Consider the following 24138-nt stretch of genomic DNA (forward strand, 5'->3'; position numbering starts at 1 on the left):
TTGCTGTAATTATTGTATTATCTTTAGCTATGTTACTTATGACTGTTGTACATGAACCTGTGAATTGTTAAGCGCTGCGGAATATGTTGGCGCTATATAAATAAAGATTATTATTATTAAAACAAAACAGATATATTTAAAGCTTGACATTTTGGTATCTGGGGCCGGGTGAGGGATTATTTTTTGCGGCTTGAGTTGTTTTTATTGATACCTATAAAAACGAGGGAAGGCTACGTATGGTGTATTGATAGGTGACCAACAAAACAGCAATTTTAGTGTTATTTTATCTAGACACATAATGCTCTAAATAAAAGTTTGGATTTTTACAGACGCGGCGATATCAACTGTGTTTTTTCACAGAATGAGAGAAAAGGCGGCTGTATGTATATAAATATATTGTTAGCTAAAAAGCCTTGCAAATCTCATAAAATTAATATTTTTTTTTTATGGAGGCATAAAAAACGTGTGAACAAGGCCTTATATGGTGCCTGTAAAAAAAAACAGTGTCCCCCATCATACAAAATCGGCCCTAAAATTGCGCCATTTATGCTTCATCGTCGCCTCAGATTCTCCTCAGTTTGAGCGTCAATCACAGCGCGTGAGGTAAAAGGCGGGAAAACCTCCCACCCCCTCATCACGTGACCGTCCCGCACACTCTCTGTACAAAGAAAAACTGCCCTGGTTTCCACAGCAACCGCTCAATCGCTTGCACTATCATTGGCTACGTCGCTTATCACACGCTTTCAGAGGCGAACCTACCAGTGAAGTACTTATGCGCATGCGCACTAGGCATGGATTAGTATCGATGGCGGAACGGGCTTCAATGTAAAGAGAAGAGAATCACTTCCGGGTGAGAGAGGAAAGGGTAGAGAGAGAGAGAGTACCAAGATGGCGGCTCCGGGAGAATTGGGTGGCTTGAACTCACTGGTGAGAATTTATAACTTATATCGTCGTGGTTTGTTTTCACAGCCTGGCATCTCTGCAGAGGGCATCATTGTGGGCAGGGGAGGTGTATGTCATAGCTGTACCGCAACCATGCTGGGGGTTAACATAGACACGTGTTCCACCAGTGCTATTCTGAGACTTGTTGTTCCCCATCATCGTAGGAGAAGTGAACCCCATAGAAATGAATAGGAGCAGAGTATTTACATTGTCTGTGCTGTAACGCTCCCATAGTTTTCTATGGGGGAGCAAAAAAAAAAGAGACCCCAGGAATCGGCCGCGCTCAGCGCCATTGATTTCTATGGGAAAACAACATTGCTGTCGATATGTTCAGGCTTTCAATGACACCAAGCGTCTAAAAGAAGTGACCCGACCTTCGTTCAGGGGTTCCCTGCTTTGAAGACGCTCTGTACTTTACACTACAAGTCAACGGGACGGCTAAAAGGCTGGGCTGCTTTTTTTGAGTGTTTCATCAGCATTTTTTAATAAAAAAAAAAAAAAAATACCGCTAGCGTTTTATTTGATAATAGATTTAATAAAATCCGGAAAGTGGCAAAAAAAAAAATGTTCAAAAGTTCAGCTGGGAAAAAAAAATGTTGAATAAGCTTTACGAAATGACCAAAATATGTTAATAAAAATAGACATAATGAAATAAATATACATACACACACACAAAATATATATAGAGATATATATAATGATTGAAATAGCATAATGGGAACCACAAAAAAATGTAAGATGCCTCATTTGATATAAAAGGAAAAAAAATTGAGGAGTTGTCGTCTTGTAGAAGTTGGGCTGCACTGATAATTTATGGTGGAGCTGAAAGTTTATCGCAGGATATGTTGAATGACAGGGGGATGTTCACACTGGGCCACAGACGCTGCAGATTTTCCCCGTTGTGTAATATAGAGAGAGTGGGGAGGGGAAAAAATGATCAGTAGAGTCCAAGATATAATGAAAAAGTATCAAATTTATTAGTAAAATAACAAAGCAGGATGGGAAACGTGACACATGTGCGTGGGGCGCACAGGACCGGAGCAATATCAAACCAGAGCAAGTGGCACATATAATAACTGGTATAATGTGACCACTAAATTTGGCAGCAGTAAACAATTCCACATTTAGCTTAACATATAGGGTAATTGTTATAGTATGACCACTGGGTCACTAGCAATAGTAGGCCGTGCATAGCAATAGGCATAATTATGCCTCATCCAAGTAAAGAGGTACATTACCATATGTGGATGCTCCAGAGACCTGCACGTCCGCCCCGACGCGCGTTTTGGAATGACTTCGTCAGGTGTGTAATATGTAGTGTATTACTGTACTAGCTGCACAGATGAGGTGTAAAAAAAAAATGCAAATTCTCTTCTGCACTTTGCAGGAACAGTGAACCTGAGATGTGGATGTGGCATCCATGCTGGGTCAGTCATCATAAACCAGGGTGAAATCCCCCACAAATACACATGTATAATAAATACTTATTTTTTCTTCCTGCTCATTTGGGGCAGGTGGAGGGGATGGTTCTCATATCTTACATGGGTTTCACTGTATAAGCTCATAATTTCCTAATGTTGGTCATTTTTATTTTCTTACAAGTATTTTTTTTTTCCTTTTCCTTTCCAGGGAGCAGCAGAAGCGATGTCCGTGGCGGAGGCCCTGTCTCTTCCTGCGGAATCTTACGGGAATGATGTAAGTGTATAATAATAATAATCATGACGCGGATCTGTATATGGGACGGATTCACTAGTTTATCATTGTCTCATTCTTCTGTTAAAGGGTGGTCCAGCCTTAGGGTACAAGTCTGCAGTCACTTTTTTTTTTTGGAAACCTCACACTGTATGCTGGCAGTCATGTGACCGCAAGTTAGCGATTTGCCTACTTCCCGACACATTCCGACTAGACGTGTCTGGCCACTTTTAGTCGGCACGTGAGTGCATGTATACAAATCACTTACTTGTGGTCACATGACCGCCGTTCCCTGCAACGGAGAATCCCCACAGCGCACAATGCAGTCTAGGGCTGGACGACCCCTTTAATATACTGCCTTAGTAATGCCGCTGAGCTCAGTAATACGCTGCAGCAGTGATGTGTGTGAGCTATTGCTGTGGCGTCACCGCTGCAGCCAAAACACAGAAACATGAGCGGCGGTGGAGATCTAGTGCTGCACCTGTGGATAATGGGGATCTGTTATTTTACATGACTTATTGTTAATAACTTGATGGAATTGTGCCCGGCTTGATACCTTTGAATGTGCCCCCCCCCAAACAGACATGTACGATTTTTTTTGATTGTTTATGAGTAGACTACATGAACTATGAGTTACTGCAAGCGGCACAGAAAAGGCTGGGGCTCTATTAATAATACCTGCCTTTTATTTTGCAGCCCAACGTAGAGATGGTCTGGGCCATGAAGGCGTATCAGCACGCAGAGGTGTACTTCAATGTAAGTCGAGCAGTCATGTCCTGTCGACGGAGCGGGAAAGAAGCTGCTGCTCTGTCTACGTGATGTCAGCAGAGGCGGCCGAATCTCCTGCAGGAATCTGTGACCGTTCTGTGCTGGCGAAGGCCAAAAACCCAAGGCACCGGGTATCTTTCTTCTACAAAAATTATTTTTGACACCAGGAAAATTAACAAAGTTTCCGCCATGCAGGGCCTTTATCAAGCCAAGAAGAAAAGTGAACTTTTCTTCATGTCTTGACAAAGGCCCTGCATGGCGGAAACTTTGCTAATTTTTCTCTGTGTACACTGGTGTCAATAAAAATAATTTTTGTAGAAGGAAGATACCCGGTGTCTTGGATTTTTGGTCTTCGCCAGGAGACAAGTGTTTCTTGGCTTGTCTAAATGGGCGGCCCAGAACCTTGCATAAAACGGGGGTTGGTAATTTTTTTTTTCTTAATGAGGGTCAGTTCCTGCTTGTGGCATGAAATGATTAATAAAGCAGTTGCTGAAATCCCAGGTCAGTGAACGCTCCACAGTAATCGACCTCTTACATTCTCGCCCCCCCCCAGCTAATATCTTCCGTTGACCCTCGCCTTTTGAAACTGACCCGTTTAGATGACGGGATCTACACAGCTTTCCGATCAGAATTTCCCGATCTTCGTATTGACGTGATCGACCCCGAAGATCTGAAGTCTCCTGCATCCAAAGAGGTAAATCGGTAACGAAGGAGCTCCCACATCTGCCATGGAGTTTTTTCTTTTTTCCTGTATGACAATGACCGTGTTTTATGACTTACACAGAAATGGCGGCCGTTCTGCATGCAGTTTGAGAGTCAAGTTGAAGATTTTAACTACGGGACCTTGTTAAGACTGGACAGCAGCAAGGAGTATACAGAGGAGAACACCATCTTCTGTAAGTGTGTAGGAAACAGCAGCGTATAACTCAGATACTGCCAGTACACCAGGACAATATGGGCTCTAGTGATAAGTCAGCGTCTTATAGGAATGTTCCCAACTTCATGGATGGATAGCGCTTGAAAATACAAGACATTTTGCTATTTACTGCTTATTATCTCAAGAACGGCTGTAACTTTTAATAAGCAATAAATTGCAAAAGTGCTTGTTTTTAACATTACTATCCATCCATGAAGATGGGCTTTTGATTGGTCACTGTTGGCGTGACGTCATCTATGCACCAGCCTGCACAGATGACGTTGCGGTAGCCCTAACCTATCAAGTGCAGTGCCAGAAGGTAAGAGATTTGCAGGCCTCCTGTATAGCAGCCAGGTATCACTGACATGGACATGAGTCCCATGAATCAATCTGCTCATCTCTAATAGTAATCATTACCTACCTACTTCCAACCAGTTTACAGGACTGCAGCAATGACATTGCATTCATAGCATGACTGCTGAGGCTAGTGGTTGGCTGCAGCGGTCACGTGCTATGAACTTCACTAAACCTGTCATGCAAATAAACACTGACCATAAGCGGGAGGGTTATGAACAGCTAAGTGCTCTTTAGGTGTTCTCCCATAGAGCATCACTTCTAGGGTACAGTATGTAATCCTATAGTCATACAGTGGGGAAAATAAGTATTTGATACGCTGTTGATTTTGCAAGTTTTCCCACCTACAAAGAATGGAGGGGTCTGTAATTTTTATCGTAGGTACACTTCACCAGTGAGAGACAGAATCTAAAAAGAAAAATCCAGAAAATCACATTGTGATTTTTACAAAATTGAATTTTATTGCTTGAAATAAATATTTGATCACCTACCAGCAAAAATGCGCAGACCTGTTACATTTCCATTAAGAAGCCTTCCTACTCTGCACTCATTACCTGTATTAATTGCACCTGTTTGAACTCTTTACCTGTATAATGGACGCCTGTCCACACAATAACACTCCAACCTCTCCACCATGGCCAAGACCAAAGACCTAAGGACACCAGGGACAAAATTGTAGACCTGCACAAGGCTGGGATGGGCTACAGGACAATAGACAAGCTGCTTGGTGAGAAGGCAACAACTGTTGGCACAATTATTAGAAAATGGAAGAAACACAAGATGACTGTCAGTCTTCCTTGGTCTGGAGCTCCATGCAGGATCTTTTCTCGTGGGGTAAGGATGATTCTGAGAAAGGTCAGAATCAGCCCAGAACTACACAGGAGGACCTGGTCAATGACCTGAAGAGAGCTGGGACCACTAGCTCAAACATTACCGTTAGTAACACACTACGCCGTCATGGATTAAAATCCATGACGGCTCACACCAGCACATGTCCAGACCTGTTAGTTCACTAATGACCATCTGGATGATACAGAGGAGGCATGAGAAAAGGTCATGTGGTCAGATGAAACCAAAATAGAACTTTTTGGTATGAACTCCGCTCGTGGCGTTTGGAGAAAGGATGAGTACAACCCCAAGAATACCATCCCAACCGGGAAGCATGGTGGAGGAAACATCATACTTTGGAGGTGCTTTTCTGCAAAGGGGACAGGCTGACTGCACCGTATTGAAGAGATGGTGGATGGGATCATGTATCGTGAGATTTTGGCCAACAACCTCTTTCCCTCAATTAGAACACTGAAGATGGGTCATGGCTGTGTCTTCCAGTGTGACAATGACCCAAAACATACAGCCAGGGCAATTAAGGAGTGGCTCTGTAAGAAGCATTTCAAGGTCCTGGAGTGGCCTACCCAGTCTCCAGACCTGAACCCAATAGGAAATCTTTGGAGGGAGCTGAAACTCAATGTTCACCAGCAACAGCCCCAAAACCTGAAAGATCTGGAGAAGATCTATATGGAGGAGGGGGCCAAAATCCCTGCTGCAGTGTGTGCAAACGTGGTCAAGAACTACAGGAAACGTCTGACCAAACGTCTGCAAACAAAGGTTTCTGTCCCAAATATTAAGTTCTGTTTTTCTATTGTATCAAGTACATCTCATGCAATAAAATGCAAATTAATTATGTAAAAATCATACAATGTGATTTTCTGAATTTTCTTTTTAGTTTCTGTCTCTCACAGGTGAAGTGACCTACAATAAAAATTACAGACCTCTTCATTCTTTGTAGGTGGGAAAACTTGCAAAATCGGCAGCGTATCAAATACTTATTTTCCCCACTGTACATCCATGTTCTATAGTCCATGTACGGACTCTAATTTGTGGATCGGTCACTGATCTCCCAACTTGAATTCGACAGCTATGATGCGGTGGAGTTCGGGAAAGGAGACGGGTGACCAGTCTGGAGATCACGGACATGTGAATGCAGCCGTACCCAAAGGCTTCAAGTAAAATCATTCAGGCTTTTTATCTTCTGGACATGATTTGAATGTCCTAGCAAAAGTAGCAGTTATAGAGATCATTACTGAACAATTTCTAATATATGGGACTTTACCTTCCACCTGTATTATCTGGCTTTGAAATTCTCTTGTCTCTGGCGCTTCATTGGAAACAATGGGTTTATGCTGCTGCCACTAAGGATTACGCCTCAGCAGGCTACACCTGCCCACGGGCATCAGGCTACTCAGATTAGAGTCATGCAGGAGGCAGACACCATCTGGAGTACCTATGGGCACCAAGCTACTCATTAGTGTCATACAGGAGGCAGACACTGGTCTGGAGTCTAAGACTTGTTTCTGCCCCTTGTATTTTTATTTTTTACTAATTTTTTCTACTTGACAGCAAGGAAAAGCAAAAGTTTCTTTAGGTTGTAATCCCTGGTGGCAGCCACGTGCACCCATGGCTTTAAGAAATATTTTACGGTGAGTCCTAAAATTTTTTTTTTTTTTTTTCAGCCACCAGAATCCAATTTTTTGCTATTGAAATTGCACGGAACAGAGAAGGATCTAATGACGTCATTTACAACCACAGGCACAAACGAGCTGGAAAATGACAGCCGGAAGGGCAGCCCACCATCAGGCGCGCTACTGTGGATGGAGTCAGATGGATCCCTTGTGTCCTGTACTACAACACCAGTTACCAAACAATTCTGATTTTATTTTTTTGCAGTTTCCACTATACACTCATTTGGCAAACAGTAAAATACCCAAACTTCATCGCTGCCACCACAGACTTTAAAACCGCTTCACAAAGTGCCATCTACGAGTATTTGGACACCTGGGGTTTTAGTTGTTTTTTGTGTAATTTTAATAAATTGCATGTATATTACAATCTTCCCGTAGATTTGCTCGTCTTCATAGCTGCCTCACTCCTGGACACATCTCCACAACTGGAAGAATTATTTTATGGCAAGTTTAACCTTGTTTTTATTCACACATACATCTCCCCTAAAAAAAACCCCAAAAAACTAAAACATGACCACTTCTTTGGACGACATATGCCACTTCCCTCATTCCGCATAGCTTGGGGATTTGTTCTGTCCTGACGCAGAATATGGGCTGTTTTGTTCAGATTTCTGTATTTTTGTTCATTTTTTTTCCCCCACTCTCCGACCATAAACAAAAAAAAAACATGGCTGATATCAGGATAAATATGGAGCAACTCCGGAGCTTGTCTACAACAATATGACACTAAAAAATCATGCCTAGAAGGAAATATTTATGAGCTCTGTGTTTAAAGGGATACTCTGACGCCTCTCCCTTCAGGTGACCGATGCCAATGGTACGACCCCCACCGAAATGTGCCCACGTCTCGACAGGTATGTGGGGTCATATCATGGCTCGCCTCCGATGCAAAAGCAATCGGCGCCAGCCAGCCCCTTTAAGCTTCTGAATGGACGAGACAGTGATTTTTCAGGAATCCTAACTTTTAAAATGGCGGACTCATTTAGTTATTTGCACCTTTAAGGGATCAGTCGTAGAGTTAATCACGATGATTATCAGGACCCTCGTCCAGCGGCCACATTGGGAGTCCAAAGCCGTGGAGACCTCCTACCTGTTGACATCACTGGCGCCTCTTCTGATTAGTAAGCCTTCCTGCTGCAGAAGTGAACAGTGCATGAATGTTTGATTGACCATATAATATGGACGACTATCGCATGGCAATGCCCGGACCGGCTGGCGGCTCTCCTGACCAGAGCGTGACCGCCGCATAGAATTACATGCTGTCAGGACAGCTGCCGGCCAGTCCGAGCATTGCCATGCGATCGTCGTCCGTATTATACGCCCATGAACACATCTCCTAAGGGAATAGGTTCTTCTATGGTTTAGTGTCTGACATAAGTGCTATGGTCATCAAGAGATGGGTGGTCTCTTCTCTACTGCTCAGACCCTTTTGGAAGCGACTATTACCCGAGACCAAACATCCAACGGGTTTGGACTTTTTGCAGTTGTCCTGTCAAAATTGTAACCTTCATGTCTGAGCCTTAAAGAGTAACTGAACATTTAAGGCACAATTTGTGTTCCTTTAAAGGGTCACAAAAATATCAAATATAATCCCCAAAGATTTACTCTTTAAATAAAAAAAAAATCATTTCTCTGCACTGGTCTATTTTAATAAATGTTTGTATTCCCCATGAAATGTCAATTCTTGAGCATCTTTTCTGTGTTGTGCCGTTCTGCTGTTATCCTTCCTGCAAATGTATGAATCAGCTGGCAACAGGGTTTAACCAATCGCCCTAAGGGGGCGTGCCTCTCTACACAATCATCACTGATTGGATAGTGTCAGACTTGTGTAAGGGGACACACCACCAACTGCTAACACCTGGCTGTACTTCTAACATTTGCAGGAGGAATAACAGCATCATGGAAAAAGATGCTGTGGAATTTTTATTTCACAGGGAATAGAGTCATTTACTAACAGACATGTCGGGAGAGGTGACCGGTCCTGTTTAAACCATTTCTGAATAAGACAATTCTGTCAATGAAAAGGGCAGTAAACGTGATGATTGACCGGCTGACTAGTTACATGCATCCTTCACACGCACTCGGTTTTTGCATAAGTTTCTAAATACTTGAGAAAAAATAAATATTTTTTTTAGTGTCTTACTCTGCGACATGCGTTCCAATACAGAAGCTTATGGGGGTAAACCGCCAAAGCTGTGGCATGTATGTAAACATTTCAATATTCTGTTAAAGACATATATTGAAAATTATCGAGAAAAGAGGTAAAAACTACAAAACTAACAGATTTTATAGTGGACAGATGTTACTGTAAAGGCTAGAGTAACCTATAAAGCACTACAAACAGTATTTTGGTTTCTGTTTTTTTTGTATGGCAATTTTTATGGCTTTTTTCCCCCCAATAAGTTTCTCTATAGGACTTGGAAAAAACACATTTTAAATGATACGAAATAAAAAAAAAAGTAGTATTGTTAAAAGCGCTATGAAAACGTCCTGAGATACTGGCATTTAAGCTGCAGACTGTGTGTGTGTGAATGAGGCCTTACAGAAGCGAATGTTGCCTGGAGTCGGATCTTCACCAAGTTGCATCGTGCATTTACATGAATAATTTTTAACTTCACAATTAAAAAAATCATGCTGAAATGGCATAGACCTCTTCAGACACAATTTATTTTTACTTAAAGGGAATCTGTCAGCAGGTTTTGCTATGTAATCTGACAGCAGCACAATGTAGGGGCTGAGACCCTGAGTCCAGTGATGTGTCACTTAAGTTTACTGGGTGCAGCAGTTGTGATACAATCCATGTTTTCTCTGCTGTAAATCTAGCAGAGCTCGGAATGCTGAGCTTTGTATAACCCCGCCCACACCACTGATTGGCTGCTTTCAGAAAGCAGCCAAATCAGTGGTGGGGATGTGGTTGGACCAGGAGGCACGAGACACCTAGTCCGGTAGTGATAAAATCTGTGTTATTTCAGCAGGACATTATCGAGAGAACAAACAGCCTAATAAGTGACACATCGCTGGAAACAGGGTCTCTGCCCCTACATCATGCTGTTTTCAAATTACAGAGCAAAAACCTGGTGACAAATTCACTTTAAATAATGTATTTTTGTTGGCTAAAAATCATTTTTACAATTGGGTTTCTTTATAAATTTTGCACCAGTTGCCTGCTATAGCCTGTGTTACTTTGTCTTCTTATTGGCCGCAGAATGAGTTAACTGAGATTTCCTCAGTGAGTTCCTTCTGACTGGAGAGTTTATAAGTTTTACCTTGCTCTGCCGATTTAGGATCAACTCACATTTCACATAATTATAAATCGGCATAGAGCTTACAAGTAGGAAGATAAAAGTTTTAAGCTCTCCCTTGAGAACGATCTTCACTGATAGATTCTCAGTTAACTCGTCTCTATTCTGAGCAGATTATGGGCCACATGAAACTTGAGCTGAACTCTGTGATCAAAAATCAGTTGAGAGGAGCTTAGAAGAAGATATGAGTTACAAACTCTCCCGTCGGAAGGAGCTCTCTGACAGATTCTCAGTTAACTCATTCTCCAGCTAGCGATATAGGGCAACAAAGGCTATAGAAGACAACATTTTTAATGACAACCAATTGCAAAAACACGCAATAAATTAAAGAAAACGCCCTATTATCCTCAAAAAATGCGTGCAATTTCTAACATTTAGATGCAGTTTTGGATGTTTTTTTTTCTGTTGTGGTATCTGAATATTTTTTTTAAGTACTTAAAAAAAAAACCCTGCTGTAAATGCAGTCCTAAGACTATGTGCACATGGAGTATATTGAGGCATTTAAAAAACACTAATTTCTTAAGCAGAAACCGCTTCAGGAAACTTCTTTTTTTTGGGGAAGTTTTTCTATTCCTGAAGCGGTTTTAAAGAAGTTTTTGGGTAAGTACACACTGAATCTTTTTGCTTAGTTTTTGGAGCAGTTCCAAGTTTTTTTTTAAAGAGTTTTGACTTTTTTGGAGGAGCATTTGGAGAGTTTCTGCTCCAAAATAATAATAAAAAAAAATACTTGTTGGGCGCATAGCCTTGACGTATTATTTGCAGCCTTTTGATAGGACAATGCCTAAATTTGGAGAGGTTTGCTTCAGGAACCTCTTTAATAAAATAAAATAAAAAAAGTGACACAAACTCATTTTTCCCACCACCTCTAGAGTGGGGCGGGGGGAAAGCTCCAAAAACTCCTATTAACTGCAATGTGGATTTCCCATAGAGAAAGTTTTCCAAAAGTTTTTTCGAAGCAGATTTTTGGGAACAGATCTGCTCCATGTGCACATAACCTTATTGTATGTGCCCAACTGCGTGGAATCCGCCTGAAAAAAGGCACCAAAAAAAAAAAAAATGCACAGCAATGTAAAAACAACACCGCTGTGCACAATGCGGAACACAGTTCTGAGCGAGCGATCCATCCAGGACCGGTGAGGCAGCTATTGACTATCATGAGCACAACTGGTCTCCCAATACTTCGGTGTGAGCGCTGATCAGTGGGCTGCATTCTCTCTGGTTGCAACCAGGTGGCGCCGCAGATCCAACGAGAGAGACGATAGATGGTTCTGCTGCCAATCATTCAACCCCACAGTCACAATAAGAGCAGAGCGAGGGCTGCGCCCCTCAGTATACAGGATCGTTTATTACAAAATGTCCTTGCAAAACCTGTTCACCCTTTTTTAAGTGCAGTCTCTGCAGAGCTTCACTCTAACAACGCAATGCTCTGCCACTCCTCCGTTCATCCACGCTGAGGGTAGGGAGGGGAATCTGTGGGGTGGGTGAGGGTTGGGTAGGTGATTTTACTTGTCACTCCAAATGACACATACATACATATATATATATATTTATATATTTGTAATTTATCAATAGGGGGGCTCAAGTCCAGGTGAACAGGCGTGACTTAACATTCGCTCATCATATCAGCGCCCCGACCACCTCCACTCTGTGGAAAGAGGGGGCAGGAGGCAGAGATCCACTCGCCATATATATATCCCCTGTCCGTAGAAAGAATTCAAAACATTACCAAAAAAATGTGCAGGGGTAGGGATTTTTTTTGTACAAGGGGAGGAAGATGGTGGGGAGAAGATGGCTGGAGCTGTGGGGAGAGGTCAGCTCATCATTTCATTACTGTTGGGGCCGCAGGTTGAGTTTTTCATGGAGTCGTTGACTTCTCGTCGGAAGGCGGAGAGATTCTGCGTAAACCTGAGAAAAGAGACAAAAGTCAGGGCTCGCTCATATGTACGGGGTCATACAGGACTAATAAATACACAGCTTGTGTCTGGTAGTGCATCTCGGCTCCGTGGAGGAGAATAGGGTTGAGCTGCAATACCGCAAATGACCTGTGAACAGGGTGGCGCTGTTTTTGGAAGACTTTTATTTGATCCTATGAGACCCATGAGTGCCAAACATCAGGATATAAACTGGTAATATAATGATATAATATACCAGATGGACAGATATAAGAAGGTTCCCATTGAGCCTCGCTGAATAGAAGTGTCTGAGAAAACCTTTAAACTAAAACTTTCATCCTGTTTTTTTTTTTTCATAACTAGCAGGCACTTTAATTTCCTGCAAATAGGAGTCGGACCCCCACCTGAGACTCCCACTGATCACTATATTGACCTGCAAACGGTGTGCGGCTCGGCCCGGCAGGGGCGCGGGGCTCGGCTGGCGAGAATATCGAATATCAAGCCCCGCGTATTATGAAAAAAAAAAAAAATGCAAAAATGATTTCAATATCCAAATGAGAATTTTTTTTTTCACAGCTTGAAAAAAAAACCCTGAAAAGGTCAGTAACGGGGGTAAACGGCTGGTCCTGAACTGGTTGAAAAGGCCGTCGCCCAACTTCCTTTTGGCAAGTGAGCCACGTGACTTTACAGCTGCAAATCTGTGCCCTCGGGTAACATCTGAGAGCCGCAGTCATATGGTTTTTTAAAGGGGTTGTCCAGGATTTACTCTTTAAAGACGCAGCCAATTTTTACTGTTTGCAATTTCATTTTTTTCCTTCTCTTCTTGCAAGAGCAATAAAGTGGGGCTTGTGTTTTTTTTTTTTTTTTTTGCAGGAGGGATTGTAGTTTGGAATGACACCACTAATTTTTCCATAAAATGTACAGAAAAACGGGGAGAAAATTCCAAGTGAGGTGAAATAGTGGGAAAAAACCCTGCAATTTTGTCAGTTTTTTCTTTTTGGTTTCATACTTTGTTTCTTTGGGTCAGTAGGATTGCAGGGACACCAAACTTGTATCGGGTTTATTTTTTTTAGCGGTTTTAAAAATTCAAAAACTTCAAAATTCCAAACGTTTTATTTCGTGTCACCATCTTCCGAGACGCACGGCATTTTTATTTGGGCTAGTAGGATTTGACTTCTTTTTGGGTGGATAGTTGATGTTTGTCTTGGTACCATTTGGGAATGGATTGATCACTTTTAATAGCATTTTTTGGGGAAGCGTTCAGTGGCATTTTTAATTTTTATTTACCGCACTTTTAAGGGTTACTGAATTCTCTATTTTGATACACAGGGATGATTTTATATATTTATTTATTTATTTTTTCATTTTCTTTAATAACATTTTCTAAAAAGTGTTTGACTGCTTCTTTACATGTCTTTTGTGCACAAGGGATGGTTTGGTCACTTGCACTATATACTGTAATACTTTGGGGGAGCCGGGGGACAATGACCATCTAGCAGCATCTTAATGGGTAAATATAAAACCCTGATGCGGGTTCATTTCCTGGACCCGGTTCAATCACCAGCACCCGACATAAGACATACATTTACGTTCTATGTCAGGACGATTTAATGGGATTGTCCAGGTTTAAAGGAACCGGCGCCACTCCTCCCCATGGTTGTGGGTGGCATTACACCTGTCATACAATACCAGTCACAGGTGGTAGACAAGAGTTGCCCAATTCCTTAAAAAAAAAAAAGCAAACCTGTTTTTCTGTTTTAAAGTCTACATATTCTAACATATCTTTTCCTGAACCCAGTGGCCTAAACGATTTTGAACATTTTCCTAATGTCCCATATCTTCATTATAAAGCACTTGATCCACACAAATATTATTAAAATGTTACATTCCTGCTGCCACCACTAGGGGGCAATCTGTAAGCATGTATATGGCTCCTATTGACACAGAGGAACAGAAAATTCATTGTGCCCCTAGTGGTGACAATAGTCAAGTTAGAGATATACATCTCTACTTATTAAAAAGGTTGGCCAGACTTTGGGTTAGCGCAAAGTGTGCGCACAATGAGGATTCTCCGGAAGCGGGCGGGCACGTGACTGCAAGTATGTGATCTGCATACATGCAGTCACGAGCCAACTAGACATGCTTAGCCTTGCTCAATACGTCTAGTCGGAATGTGGCCGGAAGTGTGCAAATTACATACCTGCAGTCAGATATATTGTATATACTTATTTTATATATTTTTTTTCTTTTTGGGGAAGAATATGCCCAAGGTGGAGACCACTTTGGCCAATGACGCTACTAACCTGTCTCTGTTTTTTGTGAGGAGGTTTCCCTCAATTCCTTCCATTAAGTTCTCAAAACAAAGATGCATGGCTTGCTGCTTCTCCGGGGGCTGACTACTTACAATGCTTCTCCGAAGGTCCGAGAAATACTAGCAGTAAAAAACCCAAAAACACATTAAAAATGGCGGAGAATGGACAAAAATAAAAACTGCAGATATAATTGAGGCGTGGACTTGTTACCTTCTCGTTGAGGAGGATCAGGCCTAACAATGGCCGGCTCATTGACCACTGATTTCGACAGTCTTCAAAGATAATGATATTGAGAACCGTGGAAAGCATCTGGGGGTGTAAGAGAGAGGAGAACATACGATAAGGGGGGCCTCGTCCAAAATGTGACAGTATCAGCACAGTCTACAACACCTACGTCCTTCGCATCTGTCAGCAGATTTCACGATACATCATTACACAGATCTCAGACCTGGTGGTTCAGGTGTACTTACTTTCCAAATCTTCCCTCTTGGTATTAAAAGCTAGACTCATTTTAATATCAGGATTGTACAGCTATTTGGATATGAATTTTGAAAGTCAGTACACCAGCCACATTAGGTTTGAAGGATCTATGCAATAATGTAAGCTTACAGTAAAATCAGGCGACAGGAGGGGGCACTTGCTTGCCTGCTCTTTTAGGATATTTTACAATATTAGTATGTGAGATTGAGGGGTCACCTGTTGGATCATCTCCGGGTGCTGCTGCATGATATGCAGGAAGCGCTCACTTTCCTGCGGCGGCGGAGCGCCCCTTTTCTTCCCGCTGCGAGATAGCTGTTTGAAGAGGTATGTGACTATGTGGTCCAGGCAGGAGCAGCACCCCGTACACACCATCGTGTCTGTGGGCATAAGACACGTGGTGAATTAGGAAATGGCACAAGGTGGAGGTGCTACAAGGAGACATGGCCAGGTCCCTGCTTACCCAGAGCAGTCAGCCCCTCGGAGATGGAGGAGAGGATGTACATGATGACGTGCGGCTCCAGGCTGGCGATGAAAGACATGTGATCCTGAGTCAGCACCTCCAGAAGCGAATAATACGACTGACTGAGCTTGGGATAATCCTACAAAACAGGAAGCCTCCACGTCACAAATCCCCATAGAGAACAATAACCCGCCGGCCGATCCACTGTGGACAATTCATAAAGTGTGGAAAAAACACTGTAAAAAAGGGAATCCATCATTGTAATAAACTATACTAAGCCGTCTATACGGGAATGTAGCTCATAGGAAGCTGAATAAAAGGATTTCTGCAATGCAATGTTTTAGTCTAGAGAAAGTATTTCTTAATATGTAAATGAGCTGTTAAGATCTATGGGCCGGACATGGATGTCCCCGAGAATCTGACCCCAGAGCTTATTTTTAATAAAAAGGGGATGTTACCAGTGTGATATGTAATTACTGACAGTCTGCTCTCCTGAGCTCATTGCAGAGCTGTGTGTGATTATAACTAACACAGTACAGCAGAGCAGAACTTTGTCTCATTACAAACACATCTGCATTTGTAGCTCTCCTCTCACTGTGCCGCCTGCTTACTCTCACTGTGCTGCCTGCCCTCCCTCTCGCTGTGCCACCTGCCCTCCCACTCGCTGTGCCACCTGCCCTCCCTTCTGGCTGTGCCGCCTTCCCTCCCTCTCGCCGTGCCGCCTGCCCTCCCTCTCGCCGTGCCGCCTGCCCTCCCTCTCGCCGTGCCGCCTGCCCTCCCTCTCGCCGTGCCGCCTGCCCTCCCTCTCGCCGTGCCGCCTGCCCTCCCTCTCGCCGTGCCGCCTGCCCTCCCTCTCACCGTGCCGCCTGCTCTCCCTCTCACTGTGCCGCCTGCTCTCCCACTCACTGTGCCGCCTGCCCTCCTTCTCGCTGTGCCGCCTGCTCAGCTGCAGAGCTGTGTCTGATTATAACTACCACTTCTTCAGTGTCAATCTCAGACAGCCAGTATGGGAGGGAATGGCAGTACAGCTGAGCTGACAGCACTGTGAGAGAACTACAACTGCAAATGTATTTGCAATGAGACAAATTTCTGCAGTACTATCCCTCCCCTCAACACTTGCTGCCTGTGAGATGTAAGCTGAAGAAGTGATAGTTGTAATCAGACCCAGCTCTGCAGCTGAGCCAACACCACTGTGAGAGGAGAACTACAACTGCAGATATGTTTGTAATGAGACAAAGTTCTGCTCTGCCCTACTATGCTAGTTATAATCATACACAGCTCTGTAATGAGATCAGACTGTCAGTCATTACAAGTCTCACAGCGGTAACGCCTCTTTTTCATTAAAAAAAAAAAGCTCTGGAGGCAGATTTGCAGAGAGCTCATTTACATATTAAGAAAGATGTAGATTTCTCTTGAATAACACATCGGATCGCAGATAACAAGGTATCATTTTATTCAACGTTCTATGTCCTGTATGCCCATATAGCCGGCTTAGTAGAGTTAATCCTACTGATTCCCTTTAATCCCTTACCGACGTGGTGCGTATTAGTACGCATCACGTTGGTACCCCCGGTTCAGCGCGAGCTCCGGCGCCGAGCCCGCACTGAACCGAGCACATGTCGGCTGATTATTACAGCTGATATGTGCCCGCAACAGCCACGGGTGGAATCGCGATCCACCCGCAGCTGTTTGACAGCGGCATTTAACTCAAGCTTCAGGGAAGCGCGTCACTGACTCCGCCCATCGGTGACCCTGTCACATGATTGCGGGTCACCGATGGGTGGGTATGACAATCCGGGGTCTGCAGCAGACCCCTGTGGTTGTCATGTCTAGATTGCTATGAGCGCCACCTAGTGGACGGCGCTCGAAGCAAGTGAGCATTTCTGCTACATAGAGGTGATCTGCTCATCGCCTGTATGTAACAGAAACGATCAGATAAGTGCTGCTTCTAGTCTCCTTCTAGACTATTGAAGCATGCAAAAAGTGTAAAAAAAAATGTTTTGAAAAATATAAAAAAATAATAAAAAATAAAAATATATAAAAAGTTTAAATTCACCCCCTTTTTACCCCATTCAAAATAAAACAATAAAAAAAACCCACATATTTGGTATCGCCATGTTCAGAATCGCCCGATCTATCAATATAAAAAAAGAATTAATCCAATCGGTAAACGGCGTAACGAGAAAAAAATTCTAAACGCCAGAATTATGTTGTTTTTTTGGTTGCCACAACATTGCAATAAAATGCAATAACGGGAGATCAAAACATCGGATCTACCCCAAAATGGCATCAATAAAAACGTCAGCTCCGAGCACGAAAAATAAGCCCTCACCCGGCCCCAGATCGCAAAAAATGGAGATGCTACGGGTCTCGGAAAATGGAGATTTTTTTTAGCAAATTTTGGATTTTTTTTTCACTTAAATAAAAAAAAAACAACTATACATGTTTGGTATCTACAAACTCGTAATGACCTGGAGAATAATAATGGCAGGTCAGTTTTAGCATTCAGTGAACGTGGTTAAAAAAAAAACCAAAAAAAAAAAACTGTGGTATTGCACTTTTATTGCAATTTCACTGCACTTGGATGATTTTTTTCCCCATTTTCCAGTACACAAAATGGTAAAACCAGTGATGTCATTCAAAAGTGCAACTCGTCCCGCAAAAAATAAGCCCTCACACGGCCATATTGACTAAAAAATAAAAAAAAGTTATGGCTCTGGGAACAAGGGGAGCAAAAAATGGAAAATGCTCTAGTCAGTAAGGGGTTAAAGAGTATAGATTCCTTCAGAGACATATTTCTTTACTTAAATGCATGGATCTTGAGATTTAAAAATCCTTTTTAAAATTGGGTTTTATTAAAAATGTTGCACTGTTTTTGGCTCTTGGAATCGCTGCAGATTGCTGGCTGCAGAATAAGTTAACAGATAGTGTGTCAGTCAGCTCGTTCTGTTAGAAGAATTTTAAACTCTTTCATCTGGTCTTTTTCTCAACTTTGATGTGGTCCGTGGTCATAAATCAGCATAGAAGAGCTCAGAAAAGAGGATTTTTTTTTTTTTACTCAACGTAAAATCTTTCTCACAGCCCTCTTTGGGGGGACACAGGAAGCATGGCAACAGACGTCATCCATGGTTACTGTGTCGCCCAATGAGGTGCTTAAAAACGCTCCCATCAGAACGAGCTCACTGTTGGATTTTCAGTTAACTCATCCTGCAGCCAATAATGTGCAGGAAATCAGAGTGCTTGGAAAAAACACAAAAGTGCAAAATTTCTCAATAAAACCTAGTTGAAAAACTATGTTTTTGCACTTTAGAAATTATATACAAATGAGTCGGCAAGTGCTCTGGGCGGAACTGAGCACTTCCACTGCCTGGGTTTCATTCTCCACTATGACATAGATTACATTTTGCCAAGGTTTATTACCAGCAGATCACTGTGGGGCACAGATAGCAGTAACTTGACGAAGGTCTGAAGAGCGTTATCCAGAGCTTCATCGCCGTACAGGCGGAAGACCCCGAAATTGACGTAGCTGCCGCTGAGAGCAGCTTTTAGCACCGAGAAACATATGGAGATTCCTTTCAACTTCAGAACGTACAGCTGCTCCTTGGGGAGCTCGCCCAGCGTCAGGATCCGGTTACCTGGTGGTGAAGACACAGACACACGTTCATTATCCCCCCGCAGAAAAAGAAAATACGACCGGGTCTAACACGTAAAGGTACGTGAGGAATTACCGTAAGTTGTGATCATTTTGCTGGTCTCCCGGAACAGAAGAATGCCATTAGGAGATGAGACGTCAAACTGTAACCTCTGAGACCTGCAGGAGACAAAGCCACCGGTCACAGGAGGATGGGAAGGGGGGTGGGGAGCAGAGTCTTCATGGTGTGTACAGCCTCTGTGTATATAGTGGTGACAGTGAGAGGAGCGCAGGAGCCGGGTCTGCACAGCGCTCTCACTGTGACTGCAGCCTGTTCTCTATACAGTCACAGTGAGAGGAGCACAGGAGCCGGGTCTGCACAGAGCTCTCACTGTGACTGCAGCCTGTTCTCTATACCGTCACAGTGAGAGGAGCGCAGGAGCCGGGTCTGCACAGCGCTCTCACTGTGACTGCAGCCTGTTCTCTATACAGTCACAGTGAGAGGAGCGCAGGAGCCGGGTCTGCACAGAGCTCTCACTGTGACTGCAGCCTGTTCTCTATACAGTCACAGTGAGAGGAGCGCAGGAGCCGGGTCTGCACAGCGCTCTCACTGTGACTGCAGCCTGTTCTCTATACAGTCACAGTGAGAGGAGCGCAGGAGCCGGGTCTGCACAGCGCTCTCACTGTGACTGCAGCCTGTTCTCTATACAGTTACAGTGAGAGGAGTGCAGGAGCCGGGTCTGCACAGCGCTCTCACTGTGACTGCTGCCTGTTCTCTATACAGTCACAGTGAGAGGAGCGCAGGAGCCGGGTCTGCACAGCGCTCTCACTGTGACTGCAGCCTGTTCTCTATACAGTCACAGTGAGAGGAGCGCAGGAGCCGGGTCTGCACAGCGCTCTCACTGTGACTGCAGCCTGTTCTCTATACAGTCACAGTGAGAGGAGCGCAGGAGCCGGGTCTGCACAGCGCTCTCACTGTGACTGCAGCCTGTTCTCTATACAGTCACAGTGAGAGGAGCGCAGGAGCCGGGTCTACACAGCACTCTCACTGTGACTGCAGCCTGTTCTCTATACAGTCACAGTGAGAGGAGCGCAGGAGCCGGGTCTGCACAGCGCTCTCACTGTGACTGCAGCCTGTTCTCTATACAGTCACAGTGAGAGGAGCGCAGGAGCCGGGTCTGCACAGCGCTCTCACTGTGACTGCAGCCTGTCCTCTATACAGTCACAGTGAGAGGAGCGCAGGAGCCGGGTCTGCACAGCGCTCTCACTGTGACTGCAGCCTGTTCTCTATACAGTCACAGTGAGAGGACCTCAGGAGCCGGGTCTGCACAGCGCTCTCACTGTGACTGCAGCCTGTCCTCTATACAGTCACAGTGAGAGGAGCGCAGGAGCCGGGTCTGCACAGCGCTCTCACTGTGACTGCAGCCTGTTCTCTATACAGTCACAGTGAGAGGACCTCAGGAGCCGGGTCTGCACAGCGCTCTCACTGTGACTGCAGCCTGTTCTCTATACAGTCACAGTGAGAGGAGAGCAGGAGCCGTGTCTGCACAGCGCTCTCACTGTGACTGCAGCCTGTTCTCTATACAGTTACAGTGAGAGGAGCGCAGGAGCCGGGTCTGCACAGCGCTCTTACTGTGACTGCAGCCTGTTCTCTATACAGTCACAGTGAGAGGAGCGCAGGAGCCGGGTCTACACAGAGCTCTCACTGTGACTGCAGCCTGTCCTCTATACAGTCACAGTGAGAGGAGCGCAGGAGCCGGGTCTGCACAGCGCTCTCACTGTGACTGCAACCTGTTCTCTATACAGTCACAGTGAGAGGAGCGCAGGAGCCGGGTCTGCACAGCACTCACTGTGACTGCAGCCTGTTCTCTATACAGTCACAGTGAGAGGAGCGCAGGAGCCGGGTCTGCACAGCGCTCTCACTGTGACTGCAGCCTGTTCTCTATACAGTCACAGTGAGAGGAGCGCAGGAGCCGGGTCTGCACAGCGCTCACTGTGACTGCTGCCTGTTCTCTATACAGTCACAGTGAGAGGAGCGCAGGAGCCGGGTCTGCACAGCGCTCTCACTGTCACTGCTGCCTGTTCTCTATACAGTCACAGTGAGAGGAGCGCAGGAGCCGGGTCTGCACAGCGCTCTCTCTGTGACTGCAGCCTGTTCTCTATACAGTCACAGTGAGAGGAGCGCAGGAGCCGGGTCTGCACAGCGCTCTCACTGTGACTGCAGCCTGTTCTCTATACAGTCACAGTGAGAGGAGCGCAGGAGCCGGGTCTGCACAGCGCTCTCACTGTGACAGCAGCCTGTTCTCTATACAGTCACAGTGAGAGGAGCGCAGGAGCCGGGTCTGCACAGCGCTCTCTCTGTGACTGCAGCCTGTTCTCTATACAGTCACAGTGAGAGGAGCGCAGGAGCCTGGTCTGCACAGCGCTCTCACTGTGACTGCAGCCTGTTCTCTATACAGTCACAGTGAGAGGAGCGCAGGAGCCGGGTCTGCACAGCGCTCTCACTGTGACTGCAGCCTGTTCTCTATACAGTCACAGTGAGAGGAGCGCAGGAGCCGGGTCTGCACAGCGCTCACTGTGACTGCAGCCTGTTCTCTATACAGTCACAGTGAGAGGAGCGCAGGAGCCGGGTCTGCACAGCGCTCTCTCTGTGACTGCAGCCTGTTCTCTATACAGTCACAGTGAGAGGAGCGCAGGAGCCGGGTCTGCACAGCGCTCTCACTGTGACTGCAGCCTGTTCTCTATACAGTCACAGTGAGAGGAGCGCAGGAGCCTGGTCTGCACAGCGCTCTCACTGTGACTGCAGCCTGTTCTCTATACAGTCACAGTGAGAGGAGCGCAGGAGCCGGGTCTGCACAGCGCTCTCACTATGACTGCAGCCTGTTCTCTATACAGTCACAGTGAGAGGAGCTCAGGAGCCGGGTCTGCACAGCGCTCTCACTGTGACTGCAGCCTGTTCTCTATACAGTCACAGTGAGAGGAGCGCAGGAGCCTGGTCTGCACAGCGCTCTCACTGTGACTGCAGCCTGTTCTCTATACAGTCACAGTGAGAGGAGCGCAGGAGCTGGGTCTGCACAGCGCTCTCACTATGACTGCAGCCTGTTCTCTATACAGTCACAGTGAGAGGAGCTCAGGAGCCGGGTCTGCACAGCGCTCTCACTGTCACTGCAGCCTGTTCTCTATACAGTCACAGTGAGAGGAGCGCAGGAGCCGGGTCTGCACAGCGCTCTCACTGTGACTGCAGCCTGTTCTCTATACAGTCACAGTGAGAGGAAGCGCAGGAGCCGGGTCTGCACAGCGCTCTCACTGTGACTGCAGCCTGTTCTCTATACAGTCACAGTGAGAGGAGCGCAGAAGCCGGGTCTGCACAGCGCTCTCACTGTGACTGCAGCCTGTTCTCTATACAGTCACAGTGAGAGGAGCGCAGGAGCCGGGTCTGCACAGCGCTCTCACTGTGACTGCAGCCTGTTCTCTATACAGTCACAGTGAGAGGACCTCAGGAGCCGGGTCTGCACAGCGCTCTCACTGTGACTGCAGCCTGTTCTCTATACAGTCACAGTGAGAGGAGCGCAGGAGCCGGGTCTGCACAGCGCTCTCACTGTGACTGCAGCCTGTTCTCTATACAGTCACAGTGAGAGGAGGGCAGGAGCCGGGTCTGCACAGCGCTCTCACTGTGACTGCAGCCTGTTCTCTATACAGTCACAGTGAGAGGAGCACAGGAGGCGGGTCTGCACAGCGCTCTCACTGTGACTGCAGCCTGTCCTCTATACAGTCACAGTGAGAGGAGCGCAGGAGCCGGGTCTGCACAGCGCTCTCACTGTGACTGCAGCCTGTTCTCTATACAGTCACAGTGAGAGGAGCGCAGGAGCCGGGTCTGCACAGCGCTCTCACTGTGACTGCAGCCTGTTCTCTATACAGTCACAGTGAGAGGAGCGCAGGAGCCGGGTCTGCACAGCGCTCTCACTGTGACTGCAGCCTGTTCTCTATACAGTCACAGTGAGAGGAGCGCAGGAGCCGGGTCTGCACAGCGCTCTCACTGTGACTGCAGCCTGTTCTCTATACAGTCACAGTGAGAGGAGCGCAGGAGCCGGGTCTGCACAGCGCTCGCACAGTGACTGCAGCCTGTTCTCTATACAGTCACAGTGAGAGGAGCGCAGGAGCCGGGTCTGCACAGCGCTCTCACTGTGACTGCAGCCTGTTCTCTATACAGTCACAGTGAGAGGAGCGCAGGAGCCGGGTCTGCACAGGGCTCTCACTGTGACTGCAGCCTGTTCTCTATACAGTCACAGTGAGAGGAGCACAGGAGCCGGGTCTGCACAGCGCTCTCACTGTGACTGCAGCCTGTTCTCTATACAGTCACAGTGAGAGGAGCGCAGGAGCCGGGTCTGCACAGCGCTCTCACTGTGACTGCAGCCTGTTCTCTATACAGTCACAGTGAGAGGAGCGCAGGAGCCGGGTCTGCACTGCGCTCTCACTGTGACTGCAGCCTGTTCTCTATACAGTCACAGTGAGAGAAGCGCAGGAGCCGGGTCTGCACAGCGCTCTCACTGTGACTGCAGCCTGTTCTCTATACAGTCACAGTGAGAGGAGCGCAGAAGCCGGGTCTGCACAGCGCTCTCACTGTGACTGCAGCCTGTTCTCTATACAGTCACAGTGAGAGGAGCGCAGGAGCCGGGTCTGCACAGCGCTCTCACTGTGACTGCAGCCTGTTCTCTATACAGTCACAGTGAGAGGACCTCAGGAGCCGGGTCTGCACAGCGCTCTCACTGTGACTGCAGCCTGTTCTCTATACAGTCACAGTGAGAGGAGCACAGGAGGCGGGTCTGCACAGCGCTCTCACTGTGACTGCAGCCTGTCCTCTATACAGTCA

At 45.8% G+C, this 24138-nt stretch overlaps 2 protein-coding genes across 3 annotated transcripts in view; one reads left to right on the forward strand and one right to left on the reverse strand.

The window, feature by feature from the left end:
- Positions 1 to 777: 777 nt before the first annotated feature.
- PBDC1 (polysaccharide biosynthesis domain containing 1) lies at positions 778 to 7558 on the forward strand. Of its 2 annotated transcripts, XM_073654055.1 has the most exons (7): positions 831 to 927; positions 2330 to 2369; positions 2572 to 2637; positions 3331 to 3390; positions 3956 to 4096; positions 4187 to 4298; positions 7183 to 7558. In XM_073654055.1, the coding sequence occupies exons 2-7, from the start codon at positions 2346 to 2348 to the stop codon at positions 7278 to 7280; spliced, it is 501 nt and encodes a 166-aa protein (XP_073510156.1). In that variant the 5' UTR covers positions 831 to 927; positions 2330 to 2345; the 3' UTR covers positions 7281 to 7558. The 2 variants fall into 2 exon arrangements, with proteins under 2 accessions (XP_073510155.1, XP_073510156.1); XM_073654054.1 differs by lacking the exon at positions 2330 to 2369 and having other exon boundaries at positions 778 to 927.
- A 4669-nt stretch (positions 7559 to 12227) lies between these two features.
- The window catches only part of XPO7 (exportin 7), an 85681-nt gene continuing 73770 nt past the window's right edge, over positions 12228 to 24138 (reverse strand). The window contains exons 22-28 of the mRNA XM_073654053.1: positions 19366 to 19448; positions 19058 to 19272; positions 15638 to 15776; positions 15394 to 15554; positions 14908 to 15006; positions 14689 to 14816; positions 12228 to 12398 (exon numbers count right to left, since the gene is read on the reverse strand). Coding sequence (XP_073510154.1) covers positions 12305 to 12398; positions 14689 to 14816; positions 14908 to 15006; positions 15394 to 15554; positions 15638 to 15776; positions 19058 to 19272; positions 19366 to 19448 — 919 coding nt within the window. The 3' untranslated portion in view covers positions 12228 to 12304. The remainder of the gene's footprint in view (positions 12399 to 14688; positions 14817 to 14907; positions 15007 to 15393; positions 15555 to 15637; positions 15777 to 19057; positions 19273 to 19365; positions 19449 to 24138) is intronic.

This window comes from Phyllobates terribilis, unplaced genomic scaffold, assembly GCF_046119375.1.
Source record: "Phyllobates terribilis strain yellow unplaced genomic scaffold, ASM4611937v1 Scaffold_11__3_contigs__length_659146591, whole genome shotgun sequence".
NCBI lineage: Eukaryota > Metazoa > Chordata > Amphibia > Anura > Dendrobatidae > Phyllobates > Phyllobates terribilis.